Source organism: Podarcis pityusensis, assembly GCF_964106645.2.
Source record: "Podarcis pityusensis genome assembly, chromosome: 9".
Taxonomy (NCBI): Eukaryota; Metazoa; Chordata; class Lepidosauria; order Squamata; family Lacertidae; genus Podarcis; species Podarcis pityusensis.
The window spans coordinates 62,115,654-62,139,653 of NC_138034.1; the positions used below are offsets into that span (position 1 = coordinate 62,115,654).

At 45.0% G+C, this 24,000-nt stretch overlaps 1 protein-coding gene across 4 annotated transcripts; it reads left to right on the forward strand.

Moving 5' to 3' along the window:
• Positions 1 to 1,988: 1,988 nt before the first annotated feature.
• On the forward strand, positions 1,989 to 24,000 carry PPM1K (protein phosphatase, Mg2+/Mn2+ dependent 1K). 4 transcript variants are annotated; one of them, XM_081021005.1, is made up of 8 exons: positions 2,069 to 2,087; positions 3,225 to 3,359; positions 6,162 to 6,682; positions 8,992 to 9,092; positions 15,840 to 16,005; positions 16,355 to 16,499; positions 17,630 to 17,764; positions 19,278 to 24,000. In XM_081021005.1, the coding sequence occupies exons 3-8, from the start codon at positions 6,246 to 6,248 to the stop codon at positions 19,407 to 19,409; spliced, it is 1,116 nt and encodes a 371-aa protein (XP_080877131.1). In that variant the 5' UTR covers positions 2,069 to 2,087; positions 3,225 to 3,359; positions 6,162 to 6,245; the 3' UTR covers positions 19,410 to 24,000. The 4 variants fall into 4 exon arrangements, with proteins under 4 accessions (XP_080877132.1, XP_080877131.1, XP_080877129.1 ...); XM_081021006.1 differs by lacking the exon at positions 3,225 to 3,359 and having other exon boundaries at positions 1,989 to 2,087; XM_081021003.1 differs by lacking the exon at positions 3,225 to 3,359 and having other exon boundaries at positions 2,072 to 2,130.

Consider the following 24,000-nt stretch of genomic DNA (forward strand, 5'->3'; position numbering starts at 1 on the left):
ATCGCATGGAAGGAAGCCGTTGGCGGCAGCAGCTTCCTCCAGCGCTCTCGGCTGGCTGCGGTGCAAATGGCGCTTGCTTGCCAGGAACTCGAACAGGAGGGCGGGCTGGGCTGGTGCAGATGGAGCTGCGCAACAGCGGCGGCGAATGTTGGAAACCGCCGGGTTCTAGAACGCGAGCCCGGGGAATTCCAATTTGGAACGCGGATTCAAATTTGGAACGCAGCTGAAGCCGCTGGAAGAACGCCTGCTGTTCATCCCAAAGGGGGAAGGGAGGAGAGGCGCGGCTCGGTTTTCTCTCTCTTGCGTGCGCCTTCTCTCTTTACAAGCAAGGAGGCGGTGTCTTCGCTCTGGTGGAAGAGAAAATTTTCCAACTTGCGTGACGCAACCGATACGCCCATGGTGCCCTCCTAGTGGTGCAGCAAAATAATAATAATAATTGCTAGCGCATTTGCAAAACTAACCATGATCCAGGAGATGCGTTCAAATTGAATTGGGACCGCGTATTGAGATCCCTGCATTGGCCTCGATGACCCTCGGGGGTTTCTTCCGAGTCTGATTCCTTTTGCTATTCGTGGAAACAGAGACACACCCCTGCGCTGACGTCAGGAGTTGTGCCCGCCTCAGTTAGGACCCCCTCTCCGATATCTCTCCTCCAGACCTCTGGAGTTGCTCCTCCTTGTAGCCTATTGACCTGCTTTCTCCTAAATCTGTCAATAGTGCGAAGGAGAAGTTGCTTCCATATGCCAAGCCCTGGGCAGCTTTGTGGACCCTGCTCAAAGGAAGAGGGCAGATAAATGGCCTGGAAGGGATGATAGTAGTGAAGCCCGCCCTCTCAGGGAATGTGTTGCCTGCCCCCCCCTTTGCATTTTATTTAAGGGCCCACCAAAATCTGGAACGAGCTCTGAATCTTTCTTTGAGACCTTGTGTAGGGGATACAAGCACTCAAAGCAGTAATTTGCTGTGCGTGGGAAAGTGGATTTCTCCCTTTGTCCATTGCCATTCCAAAGTGTTCTGGATTGACCTTTGAGACCCTGCTTGAAAGTAGTATTAGACAGGGAGGTCTTTTTCCTATGGTGGCTCCATGCTTTTCAAACTCTTTGCCTAGGTAGGTAGGTGTGGCTCTGATCTTTTTTCCATTTAATAAGACCTTGAGGATTCCCTGCTTCTCCCCCCCCCCATTGTTTTTAGTTGGTATTTATTTTAGTTGTTTGGTATTTAACTGCTACTTTTTAAATTCTTCGTTTTGCTGCATTTGCTGCATACTTTCCTGTGCTGATTTAATGTTTTATTGCTGCCATAACCTGCTTAGATGTCTTAGTGTGGTTTTTTGAAATTGCACTTTTATGGCTTGCAAATTACCCTGCGGGTGAGTTTTGTGTTTTTATATCCCATGAGTCACCTTGGTTAATCCCAAAAGGTGGCTTGTATAAGAATCTAAACAAATTAAAGTTTATGTCCAAATGCTCAAAGGCAGGCTTTCTCAAACTCGGCCCTCCAGATGTTTTTGGCCTACAACTCCCACAGTCCCTAGCTAGCAGGACCCAGTGGTCAGGGATGATGGGAATTGAAGTCACAAAACATCTGGAGGGCCAAATTTGAGAGAGCCTGCTCAAAGGTCTCTTCTCTCCACCCTGCCCCATTTGATCCTTGCCAACAACTGGAAGGTAGGTTAGGCTGCAAGAGAGGAACCAATCAAAAGTCACTGAGTGAGCTGGAATGGGAATTTGAACCCAGGACATTCTGTGTTTCAGTCGGCATATTTCAGAAAGTGCCAATAAGGTAGATTTGCCTTTAAATGCAAACTGATTCAAATTCCTCCCGCCTTCTTAAATGGATTGTAATCTCTTGTTGCCAGTTGGCATGGAATGCACCAATCCTGCTGGTCCTATTGCAGGGCTGAGAAAATAAAGTACCCACGAGCCAGCATTAGATGTGTTAGTGACTGGTTCGTACAGGTTTGACTTTGAACACATACACCCATGCAAGCATCACATAGGCAATTGTGACTTGCCAGCCCATAAACCCTGTGCAAGGCATCCTATTGCCTGGCTGGTCTTGAATCAAGACCCTGCAGCAGTGACAGCCAGGTAAATCCTTAGAAGTGCATGAGTTGCTCAGCTTTACATGCGAGTATGTTCTTAACTTGGGGCTTAAAGCTGTAAATAGCTTGCAGGATTTAATTTATTGAGAGAGTCCAAAAGCCTTTGTTGCCTCTCTGTATTGGGTAACTATGCAGATTATGTGGAAAAAAAGAAACCTGTGCTTGTGCAGCCAGCTATGTCTTTAAACAGGTGATGGGACAAGGGACTTCAAAGGGCAGTTGTTTTGCACCTCCCTCTTCCCAGGAGTGCAGTTTTTCTTACAGCAGTAATCAACACATTTATACACCCTGTAGTCCAGCCTTTTCTCAGCCTTGAGTCCCCCAGATGTTGTTGGACTACAACTCCTTCATCCCATCATAGTGACTGGGAGCGGCCGCCAAGACCACATAACACCGGTCTTGAAAGACCTACATTGGCTCCAGTACGTTTCCGAGCACAATTCAAAGTGTTGGTGCTGACCTTATTAGCCCTAAACGGCCTTGGCCCAGTATACCTGAAGGAGCGTCTCCACTCCCATCGTTCACTGAGGTCCAGCGCCGAGGGCCTTCTGGCGGTTCCCTCACTGCGAGAAGCCAAGTTACAGGGAACCAGGCAGAGGGCCTTCTCGGTAGTGGCACCCGCCCTGTGGAATGCCCTCCCAGCAGATGTCAAAAAGATAAACAACTGTCTGATGTTTAGAAGACATCTAAAGGCAGCCCTGTTTAGGGAAGTTTTTAATGTTTGGTGTTTTAGTCATAGTGTGTTTTTAATCTTTATTGGAAGCTGCCCAGAGTGGCTGGGGAAGCCCAGCCAGATGGGCAGGGTACAAACAATAAATTATTATTATTATTATCCCTAGGTATTATTATTATTATTATTATTATTATTATTATTATTATTATCATTATCCCTAGGTAGCAGGACCAGCAGTCAGGCTGCTCCTAGTCACTGTGAAGTTTTTTGAAGCTCGGAGGGAGTGATCCAAATTTCCACATGGTAGAAATCTTCCCTGTTTCAAAGAATTTACATAAGCAATGCTTTGTAGCTTTTGGCTGCACTCTGAAGCAAGGTCATTCCTCTATAATCTTCCCACCTCAGCTTGTGTGAAAAAAAACTTCCGCTGAACCTGTTTTAACCCTTCAGGCACTGCTGGCTGTTTACACACCTTTGCTGAAACATTCTTCTGAGCAGTAGGTGGAAAATTCCACCACTACCACTGAGCCAAAATCCCCAGTGGTAGGATCAGCTTCCTCTTGAAAAAGAACAGAACACTTAAAGGTATAACTGTGATTTTTTGTATTGACTCTGATCACACTGGTGGGCTTCTGGGACTCAGTAAAACCTCCCCCACAAAGTAATATTCGCTTTCTGCAGCTGTATGGTTTTTTGACTTATTTCCCCTCTGCTACTGATTCCTGTTTCTTGTGTCTTCCCTTCCTTTTGCTTGTTCCTAAGCAGCAGACGCCTAAGCAGGACTTGCCGACCAGAAGGTCGGCGGTTCGAATCCCCACGACGGGGGTGAGCTCTCATTGCTTGGTCCCTGCACCTGCCAACCTAGCAGTTCAAAAACACGAAGTGCAAGTAGATAAATAGGTACCGCTCTGGTGGGAAGGTAAACGGCATTTCCGTGCGCTGCTCTGGTTCGCCAGAAGCGGCTTAGTCATGCTGGCCACATGACCCGGAAGCTGTACGCCGGCTCCCTCGGCCAATAAAGCGAGATGAGCGCCGCAACCCCAGAGTCGTCTGCGACTGGACCTAATGGTCAGGGGTCCCTTTACCCTTAAACAGCAGATAGGCAAATGTGCTCCTCTAGGAAGGCATAGCCCCCCAATGAAAGTTCCTAAGATGGAGCAACTTCATTTTAAAATTAATATGTTTATATAGGCCACTTCTTCTTCCAGGGAGCCAATTCTTGTAGTTGGCATTCAACAACATGTGGAGGGGTGACAAGTTGCCTATCCCAACGCTGAAGGCGCCCTAGTGTCTGTATTGGGAATTATAGTGGCTGGGTGGGGGCAGTGGATGAATGACTAAGCTCGTATTTAGAATTTTCTCCAACTGGAAAACTACCTGGGAGACCAGCTCAGATGGCTGCACTACCTGAAGAGGCAGGGCTTAGGAAGACGAAAGGTGGAGTTGCAATTCGTGCTTCTCCTTGGGAACTGTGTATTCTGGTGACCTGGTGTCATTACAGGTCCAGACCTTTATATAAATAAATGTTGGCACAGCAACAGCGCTGGCTCAGCTACCTCTTGCCCTGTATCCAGTGGAGAACAGATCTCCATACTTACACCTGCAATCATTATGAGTGTGGAAGTTCAGGTTTCTATTACCTTTTCATTCCGCCCTTGTTCAGAGTAGTTGTTCTTTTCCTCACCCCATTTTATCCTTTCACTTACTAACACTGTAATTTAGGAAGTGACCAGCCCCAGGACTACTTACCAAATTTCGGGGGGGGGGGGAGGAGATTTGAATCTGGGTCTTCCTGTGGAGATGACACAGAGGGTTGTAGCATTCCTGAACTAGAAAACACAGGATACCTTTTTTGTGTGTGTGTGTGTGTTGGGGCTGAGGGTGTTATAAAGTTTAGTTCTGAACTCTGATCCCTGTGTGAAATTATATTCACTGAAATTAGAAGTCTTGGTTGACTGCCACTAGTAGCCAGTGAAGCGGTTGTTGTTAGTATATAAATCCTTTACCAACTTGGGCTCATTCTGTGGAACTTTGAATTCTACAAGTGTCACACAGTGTTAATTTGGCAGTGGTAAGGAGTCATTCTCTTCGCCTGGTAGCACTGTACTTTTGGAACTCCCTGCCTATTGACATGAAGCAAGCACCATCGCTGCATTTTACTAGATATTCTGTTTCAGCTGGCCTATCCAGAAACATAATCTGGTTCAAAGAATCATATGGAAGTGACCACTGGGGTCATCTAGACCAGCCCCCTGCAATGCAGGAATCTTTTACCCGGTGTGGGGCTTGAACCCATGACCTCAAGTCTACCAGCAGAGCAATTCCAGCAGTCAATATGGTTACAATATGGTTTTATTGTTTTTAGATGAGTTTAATAGTCTTTAGACATTTTAAACAAGTTGTAAGTGTATTCTTGATTGTATTTTTTTTAGTCACGGATGTGTTTGTTGCCCTGGGCTCCTTTGGGAACAAAAGGCAGGATATACATTTAATTGTTGTTGTTTAGTTGTTTAGTCGTGTCCGACTCTTTGTGACCCCCTGGACCAGAGCACGCCAGGCACTCCTGTCTTCCACTGCCTCCCGCAGTTTGGTCAAGCTCATGCTGGTAGCTTCGAGAACACTGTCCAACCATCTCATCCTCTGTCGTCCCCTTCTCCTTGTGCCCTCCATCTTTCCCAACATCAGGGTTTTTTCCAGGGAGTCTTCTCTTCTCATGAGGTGGCCAAAGTATTGGATCCTCAGCTTCACGATCTGTCCTTCCAGTGAGCACTCAGGGCTGATTTCCTTCAGAATGGATAGGTTTGATCTTCTTGCAGTCCATGGGACTCTCAAGAAAATTAAGTAAATAAACATAACATTCACCTGTCTTATTCTAACTATAGGTTCAGTATTGTTGATGTGAATGGAGCCTTATTTCAGTCCAAATGCTGGGTGTTTGCAGTCTAATTTCTTTTTGGTGAATGTGAGTTAAACATCAATGAGAAGGAAAAGTGCTCAGCTGTGACCGGCTCATGCCTGTTGTGCATTTGACTATCAAAACTCACAAGAGCAAACATGCATTTCATTAGCTGGGAGTTGCACGGAAATGAGTTTCCTTTGCTTTCATTCAGCTTTGATTGAAAAGAAAGGAAAGACATGTCTGGCACGCAGGAGTCCTAAAACTGGGTTGCTGAGTCACGGGACCAACCTGGTCCAGCAAGAAAACTGCTAGCACATTTGCAAAGCTAAGTAGGGTCCAGTGCTGTTTCAAGTTGGATAGGGGGCTGCGTATTGAGATTGGGATTGGACTAATGACCCCCAGGCGTTGCACATTCCCCCGGCTGCTAATATGTCCTAACTCCATAGAAAACATCAACGCAAACTTTCTTTTTTGTTTCCCCTCCCTAGGCCAGATCTCTTTATTTTGGGGATATTCCGAGACCCGCTTCCCACGGTTCTCTTCTCCGCCCCAACACCCGCGGATCCCAAGTTATGTCCACTGCTCTAATTAATCTGGTTAGAAACGGAGGCCACCAGGTGAGGAGGAGAGCGCTGCTGACGTCGCGCCTGTTGCAAGACGACAAGCGGGCGACGGCTATTTGCCCGAGCTCCACCAGCGTACGCCGAACATCTCGCTTCGACTTGGACGGCAGCGGCCGCCCGGCCACGTGGGACTCCTTCGGGATCTGGGACAACCGCATCGATGAGCCCATCCTCCTCCCGCCAAGCATAAAATATGGGAAGCCCATCCCCAAAGTCAGCCTGTCCAAGGTGGGCTGCGCCAGCCACATTGGGAAGCGGAAGGAAAACGAAGACCGCTTTGATTATGCCCAGCTGACTGACGAGGTCCTGTATTTTGCCGTTTACGATGGGCATGGTGGGGTGGCGGTGGCGGACTTCTGCCATAAGCACATGCAGGGATTCATCCAGTGAGTAAACGAATTCTCCTTGGGGTTTTTTTAATTATAGTGGGGTGGGGTGGAGGATATTGCACAGCTGAGTAGGAGAAACATCTTGATGTGTATAAGCTAGGCACCCAAAGGCACCTTAAAGCGAGAACGGGGCCTTCTCTGCAGTGGCTCCCCGTCTGTGGAATGCTCTTCCCCAGGGACGTTCGCCTGGCACCTTCATTATACACCTTTAGGCGCCAGGCAAAAACGTTCCTTTTTAATCAGGCCTTTGGTTGATCTGACTTACATCCTATGCCCTTTTAAAACATGGCTCTTTTTTGGGGGGGTGTTATTGGGTTGTTTTTCTTTTGATTATGTATTTTGTGGTTTTATATATTGATTTTATTCTGTGAACCGTCCTGAGACCCCCGGGGTATAGGGTGGTATATAAATTCAATTAATAATAATAATAATAATTAATGAATGAACCACGGTTATAGTCTCTACAACAGGATGTCTTCGTCCGGCAGGTTGGATGAGAGGATGTTCAGGGTCCCTTCCAAATCTGATTCTATGATCTCAGCTACATTGCTGGGCTGTAGCCTGCTCTTACAACACTTCACTTGTCCCACTATGCAAGAAGGATAAACACACACAGTGGAAATGGAATTAACTATGCAATAAGGCAGTGGTTCTCAAACTCTGGTCTGAGTTCCGTTTGGGTGGCCTGTGGAAAGGCACAGTAAAATATACCTGTACTCAGCCCTGCACTTACTTTCTTTGATGGGATAATTGAGGACTAAGATGCCCAGCAAAGGGGTCCATGATTCACATGAGTCAGCTGGCTTGATGGAGATGTCAGCTGCCAACCTGGTGCCGAGAGATCTTCATGTAGTTTCAATTGGACCCGCGCCAGTAGCAAAAGGAACCAGGTGGCCTGGGGAATTTCAAACAGTGGTTCAGAGCAGTTCAGTGGTGGGATCGGTTATCTGGGGTCTGAGGGTGTGTGAGTGCTTGTAGTAAAGTAAGTAAAAAAGAATTTATACCCCGGCCAAGACTGGGCTCAGGGCGGCTAATATCAAATGCATTAAAACAAAATCAAACAATTGATTAAAATACAGCTTAAAAATTAGAATCAGGATAAAATTAAATGACTGCCCACGAATTACAACCATAGGGGTTGGGAATCTCAAGTATTCCTCAGGGCCAGTTATCCATGTTGGTCCCACATGAGCCGATAAAAGGGCCAAAGAGGTAACTTACAGGTTCCCATAGATGGGGGGGTCAAAGGTCAGGCAGAACAGCTCCGTCTTGCAGGTCCTGCGGAAGGAAGTCAAGTCCCGCAGGGCGCTGGTCTCCTGCGATAGAGTGTTCCACCAGGCTGGGCCAAAGCCGAAAAGGCCTTGACCCTTGTTGAGGCCAGTTTAACCTTGAGGCCCGGGACCTATTATTTGAGGACCATAAGGTCCTCCGTGGGGCATATCAGGAGAGGCGGTCCCATAAGTACGAGGGTCCTAGGCCATATAGGGCTTTAAAGGTTAACATAGCAGTTCTCACCCTGTGGGTCCCCGGATGTTGTTGGACTACAACTCCCATCACCCCTAGCTAGCAAGGCCAGAGCTCAGGGATGATGGGAGTTGTAGTCCAACAACACCTGGGGACCCACAGGTTGAGAACCGCTGGGTTAAAACCTTATAGGAGGTCTTCAGACAAAGGCTGGACTACTGGGGTGGTCTAGCTCTGGATTTCCTTCAGTGAGCAGGCAATAGAGCTATTTATTTATATATATTGATTAAACATATACTCTGTCCTTCATCCAAGGGTCACAGGGCAGTTAACAGCATAAAAACGCAAAAATACACACAACATAAAAGCAAACGAAGTCATAGGCTAGATGGCCTATGACAGCGTTCACCAATCTGCTGTCCTCATATAAACAGAGGAAGCTGCCTTATATATTGGTCTGTGTAGCTCTGCATCATTCCACTGGCTAGCAGTGGCCTTCCAGGGTTTCAGGTATACCTGTCTCTCCCAGTCCTACCTGGTGATGCCAGCGATTCAACCTGGGACCTGCCCCCATAGGCCTTCCAGCTCTGCTGAAGGAAGCTGTCCCAAACGTCTGAAGGACAGCTGACTGGTGAAGGCTGGTGTACAAGATTCCCTCCAGCTGTATATGATGACACCAATCGCCTACCCATTGAGAAGGCCAGGGGGATGATATTGGTGCTTTTGCAACTACCGCCACTTTTATCTCGGTAGCTGATGTTGGAGGGTTTCTTGGATTGGAGCTTTTGCACTGCCTTCCTTGGGGATAATTTCAAGACTCTCCCTTCCTTGCTTTTTTCCAGAGGCTTTCTCACTGAGGAGCAGAACATGGAATTGGTATTGATGAAAGCGTTTTTAGAAATAGACAAAGCGTACGCCAGGCATGCTCAGTTGTCCGCGGATGGTAAGTTAGAAGCTTGTTTCCGTTCAGCCGTAAAAGAAAGACAGGAGAAAAAGAAATTCATGTGGCAATCACTGTTTTTTCTATTGAAAGTTGAGGCTAGCAGTTGTAGAGAGAGAACGCCAAGTAAAATATAGAAGGACTTGCCTGTTTTTACAAGGTTAGCATGGCTTCATAAGCCTGTGCTGCTTAAAATAATGTTAAAATAAATAATTTGAAATGTTACCTTCAAGCAGATGTGTCCACAGCTGATTTTACACCGCAAGACTGTACACAAGTTTCTGTGTAACTCAGCGGGACCTAAGTTTTGAAAAGGTATGTTGAGCTGTTGAGCTAAAATGACTGGGATCTGGAAGCTTGCGATGAACAAAAAAGTATTTCCATTCGTGGCCACTGGATAAAAAATCTCTGTGTTGATGCACCGACCTCCACTTAACAGAGGTAATGTTGGCTAACGTCATTGGCATGGACTAAGCAATTTAAGGCTAGGCTATAGTCTTACTTAAAAGCAAGGGCCATTGATCTCCAGTACCTTCACATAATAGCGGTTGGATAGTGGGTGCCAATTCTGTGTTAAATGCGAGGTGCTATCCAAGTTACTCAGGTTTTTAAATTCAGTGGAGACAGGCCTGCAATGTTGTTGGCCTCATGTTATGGCTCAGGCTGTAGATAACTTGCTCGGTTCTAAGATAAAAAGAAGCACACATGCCAATGCGCTTTTCTATCATCTTTTGATAACAGTCCCAAGCACAACATCTAGCTTGATGGTAGAACACATTTTTACATGTAGCAGACCCCGGCTTTTCCCGTAAGGATGGGGAAGACTCCTGTCTGACACCCTGGAGAGAGCCTGCTGGCTTATAAGAAAATATTAAGATCAACCTTAGGTCTGATGTTCCAATACAGCTTCATAAGTTCATCCTTGGTGGCTCTTTGCATCCTGCTTTCTCTTAAAATATAACATGCCTGCCAGCCCAATGCCTAATCTCATTCTCTTGCTAATGTATTGTTTAGTTTTACATGGATTAATTATTATTGCTTGCCAAATTAAATAGATACTTCTTGATGCAAAAATATATTAAATGACAGCAATTTTTGTCTCATGTATATCACTATAAGCAATCTTAATGGAAGCATTTGTTTAGCTTAGTATCCTTCTTGGATGGCGGACATATTGCATAGCCAGCAAGGACACTTCTACAGATCTAGCCTACAATTCTGCCCATATTCTGTTGAGACTAAGCCCTTTGAACCCAATGTGACTTGCTTATGAGAAAGTATGCTTGGGATTGGGCTGCATGGCTATGATCATAGAATTGTAGAGTTGGAAGGGATACTGAGCCCTTGCGATGCAGGAATCTCAACACGTGGTCTCTCATCCAGTTTGAAACCATACCGGACCCTGCTTAGCTTTGCAAATGTACTAGCAGTTTTATTGCTGCCTATACATCAGTGATGGCGAACCTCTGGCCCATGGGGCCTAATTACACCTCGCAAGCAGTTTCGGTCAAACTATGCCTACCTGCCCCACACAATCAGAAGTTTAAAATATGTTCCTGGGCCGTCAATTTACAGATGCTTTATTACAATCAGACTTGTAGTTAATGCGCTATTTGGGTAGTCTGAGTCTTGTTTTACAATGTTGATTTAGTAATGACAGTATAGTTAGTAATAAAAATAAAAAAGGTGTGGTGTAATTTTTGTTTCCTCGTCTTAAGAAGTTGCCAATCAAAACCATGATTTTTAAATTCTTTAATATGTTAACCTGCAACACTGAAGAAGTGAAAGAGCTGCAGAAACATGCCTGTTTTTTATGTTCAGATTTGTAATTGTGACACCAAACTTGGATGTATTTGCTACATTTACCTACCAGGCCATTGCTCTGAAGTGAACAGGAATTATGCCTTGCATGTGTCCTATCCGTCTTAGTGTGGCTGTGCAACTAAATTCCCAGGGAATTGTACTTATAGGCTACTGGAGATGGTGGTCTTTTAATGTTAAAATTGGTTGGAGCACAGTAGCCGCAGTGCCCTTTAAAGTATACATCTTTGCCTAATGCAAATGGTTGGGACTTTTGGACAAATAACAGCTAGGCAAATGCGTAAGTGGGTTTTACTCAGTTAAAAACTAGAAGTTGAAAAACAAACCCACCCTAGTATTTCCCCCCCTCCCTGGTGATTGAATATATTTGCCCAGGTCAGATGTGCACAGTGCAACTAATAAAACCGCTTCTTTGGCCAGGCTCCTTTGGGGACTTTATAAAATTTTCCTTTTAAATGCCCTTTTAGAGTTGTGCAATTCCAAACTTCATAATCCCTTGCCGAGTGTTTGAACAGCAGGAGGTGTGCAGATGGATTGGCTTAGTAACCAAGCCATGGTTGCTATCGGAGACGGATGCATAATAAAATTGGGTGCAATAATATACCCCCATAACCTTTCTAAGCAGAGCCCTTGAGTTAAGAGGGAATGCTTCGCTCTCTTTTGCAGCTCTGATCATCCCAAGTGTTGCAGGTTTCCTCTCTTTACTTTGAGCAAAACTCCTGGGTGAATTTCCTATTTGCCTCTGTGTACATGTTATTTATGGCAGACACTGTACCTGACCAACAGCTCTAGAATTGGAGGCCCGGGACTCTATGCTGGGCTTCAGTGGAAAGAGAGATCTGCTTAATGTGGTCCCAGGTGAAGGAGTCTGGCGGGTTCCTAGCCGGGACCATCGGAAGGTTCCCACAACCACTTTGTCACATTAGTTGTGACGACATGCTCTAAAAGGTGCCCAGTGAGTGTTAAGATACCTCTTGAAAGATTTTAGATAATATTTCTGTAGTAATATAATTTCTGTAGCTGTCTAGGAAGCAAACAAATTTTTGTTTTGTTTTAAAATAAGTTAATTAACTTGTGTTCTGAGCCAGTGTGTTTTTATGCTGCTAGATACCTTTGGAATAAATGGTGGCAAACTGCTAGTGACTCTATGAATAGTGTGATTCCTTGATTTTGGAACTGCAATACCGCTTGCGGAACAAATCCACCTATTTGCATTTTTTTCTTTTTGCATTCTCCCATCGTTCCAATGGAGCTTGGAAAGGACTCCTGTACAAACTTCAGTTGATATGAATGTATTGTCCAGCTTGTGGCATTTAGGCAGAGGTGTGCAACCTGTGGCCATCAGTGATGTCGGACTCCAATTCTCATTCATCCCAGGAAACATGGCTAATGGGTAAGGGATGATGGGAGTTGTGGTCTGGCATCATCTGATCCTAATGGTCCCTCCCATATTATAAACATTATACTTTGAAAGCACATTCAAAACACGTTCTTTCCCTCAAAGTATTCTGGGTACTGTAGTTTTCCACGTGCAGAGTTAGTTCCCCGCAACTTTTGACAAACCACAGTGCCCAGAATTCTTTGAGGGAGCGAATATGCTTTGAAGGTATGGAGTGTACACAGCTTAGTCCTCTCATTGTTTTGATCACTGTCCTCTGGACAGTTCGTCAACGTCCGCCTTAAAATGTGGTACCCACAACTGGGCATGGTACTCCTGGAAGCAAAGCTTAGGAACAAAAAAACATAGGGCTTCCCACAAAGTTTTACTATTCATTTAGGAAGTGGAAGAGAATGTTAAACTGAGGGCTGTGTTATTTCTTAGTGCTGAGTAGCTCAGGCTTTTAGGATCTACCTATCCAACAGGATAAGAGGTCAATTACTTTAACTCCTTTTGCAGAGGCTATCTAGGAATTTCTGTGCACTCACTCCTGAGTGCTTTTAGTTATGACCCTGGGATTCGCTGCAACACCCTCAGACATTGGGTGTGTGCATACACACAAATCTCAGTGTGGTATTTGGAGAAGGGCTGTAGATTGCTCATCCCAAAAAGCTATGTCTTCAGGCTTCTAACACTGTGCAAGAGGAGCAAAGCTGTGCCTCTTTTCTGGTTTTGGGTGGCAAGATCACGCCAGCCTCTTACTACGGGGTTTCAGGGAAGGTATTGCCTTTTAGAGCAGTGATGCTAAGGTAACGTTTGGTTACAGATGCACATCCCAAAATGTGCAACTTGCCTTTCCTTAATTTTATGGGCGTAAAAATAAAATAAAATAGCAATGTCTGATAATTCCCATCCCAAATGAAGTCTGAAACTGCCCTGGAGTTTGTACTTTCCAAAACAAACCCACTGATTCAAGATGTCCTGCCACTGTACATTTGTATCTGATGTCTCGGACTGATTCCAGATGGCTTCATTATGGGATGGGTGCTCTGATTCCTGAGGTTTTCCACAGCATTCACCTGGCGTCATTGCCAAGGAAATCCAACAAGTTAAAGAAAAAAGGCCTGTTGCAAACATCCCCCCTGAATTCGATGACCCATTTGTCGTATTAAACCTCCATGTAGAAGCACCCATAATAGTCTCTTCCTGAAGTGGCGCTGCAGTTCGAAAAGCAAGGAATTGAATTGGGGCGAGGGAGGTGGGGGAACTAGAGGTGGCCTCCAGATCTGGCCTTTAAAATTTAGAGGGGAGTTGGGAAAGAAGGCAAAAACTAGCTCAACCTTTTACACCTTGCTGTGCTTTATTCATATTGCTACTTAAAACAGGTATCTTACGAGCAATGCTAAAAAGTGCGGTTTGCCCCTCTCCATTTCATGTGTATTGCTTCTCCTTTCCCACCCTCTCCTTATTTAAGCACCTGCTTTGGAGTGTGCAGGAAATACACAAATAATACCAGGCTGATTGTGCTATAATGTCATGACCACATTCAGCTTTCTGTGGTTAGAGAGCTGGACTTAAGGCGTGAGACCAGGGACTTGGCTATACAGCTGCAAATGCAACATTTTAAGTGCATTTTATTTGCATTATACAAATTTGACACTACATAGTGATGGTGAGCTTATGGCAAACTCAATATATTTTTCAAAAATAAAATTAAATTAAAAAGCATTTTTATATGTGTCTGGATTCTGCCCAGGGCTCAAATCCCCACTCATCTATTAAGCTCCCTGGGTGACCTCAGGCCAGTCACTCACTTTCAGCCTGACCTACCCTACAGGGTTCTTGTGGGAATGAAATGGGGAGGAAGAGAAGCCACGTATATCGCCTTGAACTCTTTGGAGGAAAGGTGGGATATGAATGCAAGAAAATAAATACATTTCCTAATGATACAAAACATCCAAGAAGAGATGGGAGGAAGGGGGGAAATTATTCCATCAAAAATTGTTGGGCAACCTTACAAAGGCAGTTTTCAACAGCAGGTCAGCGAGCTCTTTGCAGTAAGAATACCTGTTTTAATTCATTGCCTAGTTTAGATTCCTCTTCTGTTGCTGTCCTTTTGTTTTCCTATCTAACGTCTCCATTCTGTGGTGCTTCCACTTCACAACAAGGCTTGATGTCTCCCCCCCCCCGCCCCTCAAGTGTTCAGTTCATCTTTATTTTTTAATATATATTTTTTTATAATGCATGCCGCCCTTTCATCCGTAGATCTCAGGGTGGTTCACAACAAAGAAATACAATATAGAGACACTTTAAATATGTGATAAAAACAATAACAAAAATACACGAACCAGTAACTCAACTCTCCCCCTTATTAAAAGATTGCCGTAGATTCTCTTGGCATTTCAGTTCAGGGGCAAGAATAGGGATAACTCAGGACCTGGCGCCAGTGTTAGGAATTCAGGTCTATAAGTTGGGCACCATATGGGTCCATAAACCAGGGCCACACGCACCAGTGGAGTGCATGGCTGCCATTTTGGGACCAGGTGGCTTGAAAGTCCTATTTTTCAGTATGACTTTTTGGTTCCTGAAATTCATTCTGATAAAACGGAATGGATAGTGGCAAATAGCCAGGTGCGAAATGCACCTGGTGAATTTCGAACGCTGACCTGGCCTGATCCCCTTCCCTGAAAGGCTTGTCATACCTTTCACAACTGGCTTAGTTCTCCTGCATCTGTACCCAAAAAGGAAACTGATCCAGCACCATGCAGCTTTGCTACTGATCACCCGGGAGTAAGGAAAAAGGCTTTCCCACTACTCGTAGAACTTCAGCACCTGTAAAGCACATGCCAGTTTAATTAAAGTACTTCGGAAAGCTACTGTGTAAGGGCATTTGTTTAAGGCTCTATAAAGGTAAAGGGACCCCTGACCATTAGGTCCAGTTGCGGACAACTCTGGGGTTGTGGCGCTCATCTCGCTTTATTGGCCAAGGGAGCCGGCGTACAACTTCCGGGTCATGTGGCCAGCATGACTAAGCCGCTTCTGGCGAACCAGAGCAGCGCATGGAAACACCGTTTACCTTCCCACTGGAGCGGTACCTATTTATCTACTTGCACTGGGGTGCTTTCGAACTGCTAGGTTGGCAGGAGCAGGGACCGAGCAACGGGAGCTCCCCCCCTCGCGGGGATTTGAACCGCCGACCTTCTGATCGGGAAGCCCTAGGCTCTGTGGTTTAACCCACAGCGCCACCCGCGTCCCTTTTAAGGCTCTGTAGCTGCACCGGTTTTACTAGTACGAGAATAGACGAGAACTCGCCGCAGACTTCACCCAGCCCAAGCACCAACACCGCCACATTTTATCCCCACTGCATGGAGTCTTGTTGTCGAAACGTTGCTGCTTTGTGTGCATGCTCCCACGTTGCTTGTTTCCCGTCTTTGTAGCTTTAGCTATACAGCAGTAACTCTTTATGGGTGGTTAAAGTTCTTTAAGCTGAGTGGCTGCTTCGTGTGTGGTGCTCAGGCCTTGACCGCCTCTCCTTACATGACGTTTTGTAGCCACCTTGCTGAACGCCGGGACCACGGCGACAGTGGCCTTGTTGCGCGATGGGATTGAGCTGGTTGTGGCCAGTGTTGGAGACAGCCGCGCCCTTCTGTGTCGCAAGGGGAAAGCCATGAAACTGACCATCGACCACACTCCGGAAAGGAAGGATGAGAAGGAAAGGTACTTCGCTAGAAACCTTGGGCTGGAGTTGTTGTTTTTTTTTGGGGGGGGGGAATGTAAAATTTGTATCCCTTGCAAAGACTGCTAAGGAATGAAAACGAGCAGCTGTGGGCAAATAATAATAATAATAATAATAATAATAATAATAATTTATTATTTGTATCCCGCCCATCTGGGTCACTGTGGGCGGCATCCACAAAGACCAAAAATACACTAAGCTCTTTCACAGCAAAGCTGGGGTTGGTGTCGCTTGCATAAATCTGCCGTGCGAAGTGCTTGGATATGTACGACCATAGTGAACGTTCCATCCTCTCTTCCTTTCCTACGTTGTGTGTTTGCGCAATCGAAGAATCAAGAAAACCGGTGGTTTCATAGTCTGGAACAGCCTGGGACAGCCCCACGTAAACGGCAGGCTTGCAATGACCCGCAGCATAGGAGATTTGGACCTTAAGAAATACGGTGTCATAGCAGAACCAGAGACAAAACGGGTTCAGGTAAGAGGCTGAGCATCTTCCTTTTCTACACCCTGACCTCATTTTCTTGTAAAGATGGCACAGCACTAAATAGCTGGCACTGCTACCATTCCTTAGAAGTGTTTCCCACTATCACTGCTCTTTCAGACTGTGGTACCCTGGCAGACCCTGCTGTGGCCTGGTCTATACAGTATTTGGACCTTGGGGGAGGGGTTTCCTGGCTAATTTATTTTTTTCAACAAAGCATTTGTGCATTGGATAGCATACAGAATGTGTGTGTCAATAAAGCCACTTTTGCAGAGTTGCCAAGTTCCAGGGAGATGCATTTTTGGATATATACCTATGCATCTCGGAATCTTTTCTTCCCTTGAGGCCCGGCTGGCTTTGAGAGGGAGGTGGGAGAGCCACTACTGACCTCTGTTCCTGGCCAGTATTACTCACTTTTCCTTATAGGGTTAATGAGGGTGAGCCAGAGAGAGAGAGGAAAAGATCGGAATGCTACCTAGGTTAAAAGTATTTGCCCTCCCTCTAATGGTTAACTCGGCAGGTGAGGGCCAGCAGGATTGTAACGTAACTGGGGCCGCTGAGAAGGAAGCTCAAAATTTTGCAGTAGTATAGTGGTACCTTGGGTTGCAGACACTTCAGGTTACAGATGCTTCAGGTTACAGACTCCGCTAACCCAGAAATAGTACCTCGGGTTAAGAACTTTGCTTCAGGATGAGAACATAAATCGCGTGGCGGCAGCAGGAGGCCCCATTAGCTAAAGTGGTACCTCAGGTTAAGAACAACTTCAGGTTAAGAACGGACCTCCAGAACAAATTAAGTTCTTAACCCAAGGTACCACTGTATAAAAAATATAGATGCCCCAAATCCCAAAACAAAATAGCCCTATAAAGACTGAGCATGATTGGCCACAGAATGCAAAGTGTGGGTTCTTTTTTGGGGGGGGAGGGGTAATATAAAACTAGAGGGAAGGGTAATAAAATTGAGGTTCATGGAAAGAGGGGGCTGATGGAACCCTGAAGAGGATCACGCCACACTGCAACACTTTGTTGCAGCTCTCACTTGTGGAAATAGGTATGTTTACGTTTGTATCACTACTGAAAGCTGGGCATTTAGTATACTTTTGTTTGTGTGGCGTGTCATTTCAGTTGCACCATGCGAGCGACAGCTTCCTGGTCCTTACCACAGACGGCATCAACTTCATGGTGAACAGCCAAGAAATCTGTGACTTTGTTAGCCAGTGTCACGATCCCACGGAAGCAGCTCACCTTGTAACTGAGCAGGTAGGCGTTTCTGCCTTTCCAACACAGAAAACACCACCACCGTCCAGTTTTGAGCAAAGCCAGTTAAGTCTGCTTGATTCTTTTTGGGTGGAACAACCTCCTACAAACCAGTGATGCGACAAGCCCAGTTTGTTAAACGTATATGGCGGTTGCGTTCCTGCAAGGAAAATTTTCCCATTAGGTTTTATTGTCTTCAACAGCTAATTGGAAGTTGCTGGTGTAGCTCAGATACATCACTTTCCTTTCAGTTGTGCCCTTGCTCAAGGACAGCAGGGACCCATAGTCTTGCTTTACTGTCAGATATAAAGAGTTGCTTTTCGAAAACAAATGCTGAAAAAGTCAACAGAACTGCTGCTGCAACTGTCTACCTGCTGGGAACTGTTCTCTTACTCAAACCGAGAAGATACTAATTTTGAACAATGCAGGCAGTCAATGGATGTATTTTCTACCGTATCTAGTCAGCTGGAATCCAAAAAAATAAATCCATACACAACGGTCTGCGTTGTTTTATTTCCCCCCAAAATCTGAAGGTCACTGTTCCCCACATTTATTGATAGCGTAACTTAGGAGTAACTGATGTGGGGATCCCTTGGAGGCTGTTGGGCCCCAGCTCCCATCAGCCCTAGCCAGCATTGCCAATGGTTGTAGGAACTGCAGCTACGTTAAGCCAGTGGCATCCAGATGATGATGAACAAAATTGTATTTTTTTTTTTTTTTTACCATTATGATGATTGTTATTAAACAGTATCCACCCCGTGTTAAAACTTCTGTGGGCTATTCTTTCTCCTCCCACACCACCCTGTGATGCTTTTGCCCCATGTTGAAATTCAGAGACTTCTAAAAGGGTCCAACATGCAGAAATGTGCAGAGTGGCTGAAACTGATGGGTTGTTTTTGTATCAACACCCTTATCAATCCGTTCCTGTTTATTAATAGTCACAGACTTCAGTTTCTAGAAAGTATGTACTGATAACAAGATTAGGTTCAGATCCTGATTTTAGTAGTTTGTAAAACAGACCACCTCAGCGCAAGGTACTTTATGGATTGTCCAGTTTGACTGATCCATCTAAGTCCATTTTATTTCTCTCCTGCTCGTCATTCACAATTGGGAAACTTGTGTATTTATGCATACATTTCCTCTTTTGACAGAAGTGGATAAAATTTGAAGGCGGGGTAAGCCCTCCAGTGTAGGCAAAGCCTGCCAAATCACAGGCAATGAAGTCCAATTGCTTTTACGCCTTTGGGAGGTGTTTGGAATGGGAGGCTATAATGTAGCCACAATTTGGGGGGTGGGACTTCCCTTGAATTTGAATTATCTGGGGAATACAGTAGATGTTTGTGGACACCAGTTCCCACCAGCCTCAGGCAACATGGCCAACGATTGGGGTGATGGGAATTATATTCCAGCAGCATTGGGCAGGCCACAGTTTCCCCCCATCAATCTGTAGTTGAAAGAATACAGCCGAACAGGGTGAAGGGCTAAAGCTTTGTGCCTTTTGCAATCTCTCCCTCAGGCCATACAGTATGGAACGGAAGATAACAGCACTGCCATCGTCGTGCCGTTTGGAGCCTGGGGCAAATACAAGAACTCTGAGGTCAACTTCTCATTCAGCCGGAGCTTCGCCTCGAGCGGGAGATGGGCCTGAGTCGCTGCTGCTGCTACGAGATGTGGACTGGACTGTCCTGTAGGAGGCCTCGCAAGGCAGAGAGCAGATCTGTAGATAGTTGCGTCCATCTCTCTCTCCCAGCACCTTGTGCTTTCTGCCTGGGTAGAAAACCATCGTTAACTTGATGTTGCCTCTTTAACAAACACGTCTGCTACTGCTTAATCTCAGAGCCAGCGATTTTCGCCCCCTCCGCCCAACGTAGATAATTCTGTCTGGTTCTTTGGCACAGACAAGATGCTGGCTCTTTGCACCTGGCTGACAAACCCTCTGAAGGGGTTTTTAACCAAGTGTTTCTTATGCACAGCGTATGTTTTTAGAGGATGAGAGAGAGAGAGCGAAGAGGCCAAAGGGGCTCTCTTAATTTGCACAGTGCGAAAGGGAGCAAGCGCACAAGGAGAGGAAAGGTGGCGTTTCATCTTCTCCGCTCTCACAAGTCTTTCCTTCCCTATTTGAACAGAAGTAAGAGAAAGCCAGGAGATTCGGAGGCAATGTGGCTGGCTGTGCTTTGCTTTGCTCAGCCTGCTGGCACCAGGTTAACCACCAAAGCTGACTTTGGTTTTGGTTAGTCCAGTTCCGGAGAGAAAGGGATCTTGGTCTCAGGGCTAAGACTCCGTTCAGTGGAAGTCAAACAGAAAATATCAGCTGTGTGTATGTGTGTAATGTCCTGTCCTTAAGTCCAATTTCTCATAAGCAGAATGTGGCTTTTACACTTGGGCTGAAGCCCATGTCTATTCCTCTGTCTGTGGGTTTATAATTGGAGAACCACGCCATAACCCTCAAGGCAGAAGTGGACACAACACTAACAGGGATTGTGGCAATCGGCACGTTTCTTCCGAAAGGCGGAAGCAGTGTAGGTTTTCTGTATTTATTTGTTTTTTCTTTAAATATATCAATACTAAGAAATCCCCTTTTTTAAAAAAATACTGCTTTTCAGGAGCTAAACCCTTTCAAAGAACATCTTGTTCTTCAGTTCTTTTTTAGATGTTGCTTCTCTTTCAGAGCCACTGAAAAATGCACAGAGTTAACTTGGATGGGGACATGTTGCCCAGTGGGTATTCAGTGTTCGATTGCACAGCGGTTGAAGTTCCTAAGGGATTTCTCTCCCTCTTCCCAAGTTAGCAAAAAGTTGAGGATACACTTTGGAAGGGAGATTTTTGTAAGGGAACGGGTAGGGTTATATTTGGACTTGCCACTCGTCTTAATGAGAATTTCACTTTAGAAGCAAATGCTGGAGGGAAGCAAAAGGTTTAAATGAGGTAAGTAGAGTTTCTCCAGGAAATTCTACACTTCCCCCACTTCAAATGTACCACGGGGGGACCAAGGGAACAATCGGCATTCCTTGGCAGGACTTCAGTAGGTTTCATGTAATAGAGGCCAAGGATATGATCCAGAGTGTTGTGTCACAGAGACCATTCACACCTCTAGATCATGGGTAGCCAACATGACAGCTACAGGTATTGTGGACTGCAGATCCCATAATCCTGACAATTGGCCATGCTGGCTGGGACTGCTGGAAGATGGAGCCCCAGAACACCTGGTATATACTGCTATATACTGTTGGTACTAGAGGCTGTCCACAATAGTTCTTCATTTCTGACATAGATACTTTGAACATAAATACTTGGACTTGAAAATGACCACCACAAAACAGTAAGAGTTGTTTCACAGTGGGACGTTCTCCCTGGAAAGGTGGTGGACTTTCCTTCATTGAAGGTTTTCAAGCAGAGGTTGTATGGGCCTTCAGACATGGGTGCTTTAGTTGAGATTCCTGTATTGCAGGGGTTTGGACTATAGATGACCCACAAGGCCCCTTCCAACTCTACAATTCTGTGATTCTATGAAAACCCAGAATTAAGCCGCTATAAAGTTACCTGGCACTGAGGTGTAGCAGTGCTGAGCTCTTTTAGCTGAACCCTGATCGCAATGTGAACCCGTGGACTTGCTGCTTGATGCCAGTACTAATTAGAGCCACACCTTTTGCATAAATCATTCCAGTTTCACTTCTGCACAGCTGCTCATAAAGTTTCCTTTGGCCATGTACCTGTTGAAAACCACAAAGTACTTTGGAAACGGTGCCCTGGGTCCTGTTCTGGTGTTATCTTGTGTGTATTCTACATGTTTGTATATATGATATATAGAGAGAAATGATATATCTACTTTATAAGTAAAAGAATATGTTAAAAAATATTTGCATCCAGTCCTGTTTCGCTTAGTCCCTGCAACGGCACATATGAAAACGGTTTCCCTCTTTGCTACTTCCCAGGTTGTTGGGACCTGGGCTGAGAAAGGGCTAAAGTGTATGTCCCTATGGAGTCAGGGTGATGTATTACCCCGTGTGAGGAGAACATTGACCTCTCTCTGTTGGGGTTTGTTGCCTTTGGAGATCTTGTTGTATAAAAACAGCAACCTTTTTGTGCGCGTCCAATTGATGCACAGCCGCTGAAGCGTGGGTCATTTGGGATCCGGAAGGGTGGGCTCATGCTCACTCCATTGACATGCACAGGGGCCATTAACAGAGAGAGCCCCACCCCCCACAAAATGGTCCCTGCCTGTCTCCAAATTTGGCTACCTAGTTATGTGGCATTGTGTTAATCAAATGATCCCTCATTGGCTGGGATTGCTCCATTGGCTCAAAGGCTGCATAAGAAGAAATATTTGTCACAGTCCTAACAAAGTTTCTGCCACCAGCACTTAAGTCTTCTAGCCCACTAATGTGTACCAACACAACAACAAACAAACCTATGGTCACGTAAAGCATACTCAATAAACACACAAGACGTAACCGGCTGTGTTCTTAGATAAATAAGGTATACTATTCATTGTATCAAATCATAAATTTCAACAGAAGTAACTCATAAAGTTCAACAAATGAACAAAGCAGAAGACCCAGTAGATCAGATCATTCTCTAATCAGTTTTTGCATAAGGTCCATTTGTGTAATAGTGTCTATTCCACCTGTCTGTTCATAAGGTCCAAACAATCCACATGAAAGGTTGTTACAGTTCCACAGAATCCTTTTGCAGAGTCTAAGACAAGGATTTCTGGAATATTGACCTTGTTTTGCCATCCTGGGCTTCATCAGTAGTTAAAACTCTAAGTAATACAAATAAATACAATATCGTGATCTCACACATTTTACAGCAAAAATAATATAAAACCATAAATAACTGTATATACCATATGTGATATTACAGGACAGTAGATCTTATGGCATAGTAGTAGCTGCGGTAAGCAGCAACTGTTACAAAGTAGGGTTATATGAACAAGCACAATATTGATTTACAGGTGTTGGCAATCCACAGGTACAGAATATCTTTCTTAAAGTGACCTATATGGCACAGCAAAAGTAAAACAAATTTAATCCATGCTCAGATGTTATACATATAAACATTAATACAAACTCATACATTAATGTAAACAATTTTTGGATCTAAAGTAATAGCAATCCACAAATGCACAATTTTGTACTCAAAATTTGAGACAATGAATAGTATACCTTATTTATCTAAGAACACACCCAGTTACGTCTTGATTGAAGATTCACGAATGTGTACCAGCATGTCATGGAATAAATGCAACAGTCGCATTTCCCAAACTGCGCAGAAATAACCACCAGTGGCTACCTGCAGAGAGACATTGGCCGTGCTGTATGCAAACTGCGCCCTGGGCTTTGTTTTTGTTGAATGAAAATGCCTTTTCTTTCATTGTGTGCCGGAAGAACTTTGCCTGTATTTTGCACAAAACTTGGAGCTTTGGTAAGCGAATGGGTGGTTGATTTGGTTACAAGGGATTTGATCAAACTAAATGTAGGCAGTGGGGAGCAAACTTAAAGTATTCAACCAAACTGAATTAATAGGTGCTAGTTTTTAGGGTGGGTGAGTGGGTTTCTGAGACTGGGGATGGGGGAAGTTCGATTGCTTTTGATATTACTAAACCATAGATCCTTTTATCACGTTGCTGAATGTACTGGAGAGAGGGAGACCCTCTCCTGGGGAGTCAAAGTTGGGAGCTTGCAATGCCTCCCCAAAGGCGAGATGGCAATGTAAGGAAATTCCTGCATATGTAGAGTGTGACTTGGCAGCTTCATGCATCGGAACTGACTTGTTGGAAGTACTGAAGTGCACTTGTGTAAATTGTGTTGCGTACTTTTTGCCTTGGCGAGAATGTAGATATTTGAATGTTGATTGTTCAGGTTTGGGGGTGGGGCATGCAAACTTGTTGGGTGGTCCAAATGCAGCCCCCCCCCCGCTGCATTTTTGCAGAGGCTGTTGGCAGACCATGGTTAACTCTTTCCACGCTGGGGCTTAATGAGAAACCCCCCTTGCTCTCTGTCAGGAATGTCTGCCGAAGGCAACACCACGGTCTGCTAGCACGTATGTTTAAAAATCAACAGCAGTGTGTACGATAATTAAAGTTTCTTAATGGTCGCTGTGATTGTATGCGGACATTTCTATCGTGGATTCTGTGGCCCAGCTGCTGCATCATTTTAAACAGTTGCTTTGTTTAAAAAAAAATGTGGAAGCAGGTTGGAGATGAAAGAGTATTTTAATAAACAGCTTGCTCCTAAGGA

Coding starts and splice junctions, on each gene's coding strand:
- PPM1K (XM_081021003.1), top strand. Junction 6,683..8,991: donor CACATGCAGGGATTCATCCA/GTGAGTAAACGA, acceptor GCTTTTTTCCAG/AGGCTTTCTCACTGAGGAGC. Junction 9,093..15,839: donor TGCTCAGTTGTCCGCGGATG/GTAAGTTAGAAG, acceptor GACGTTTTGTAG/CCACCTTGCTGAACGCCGGG.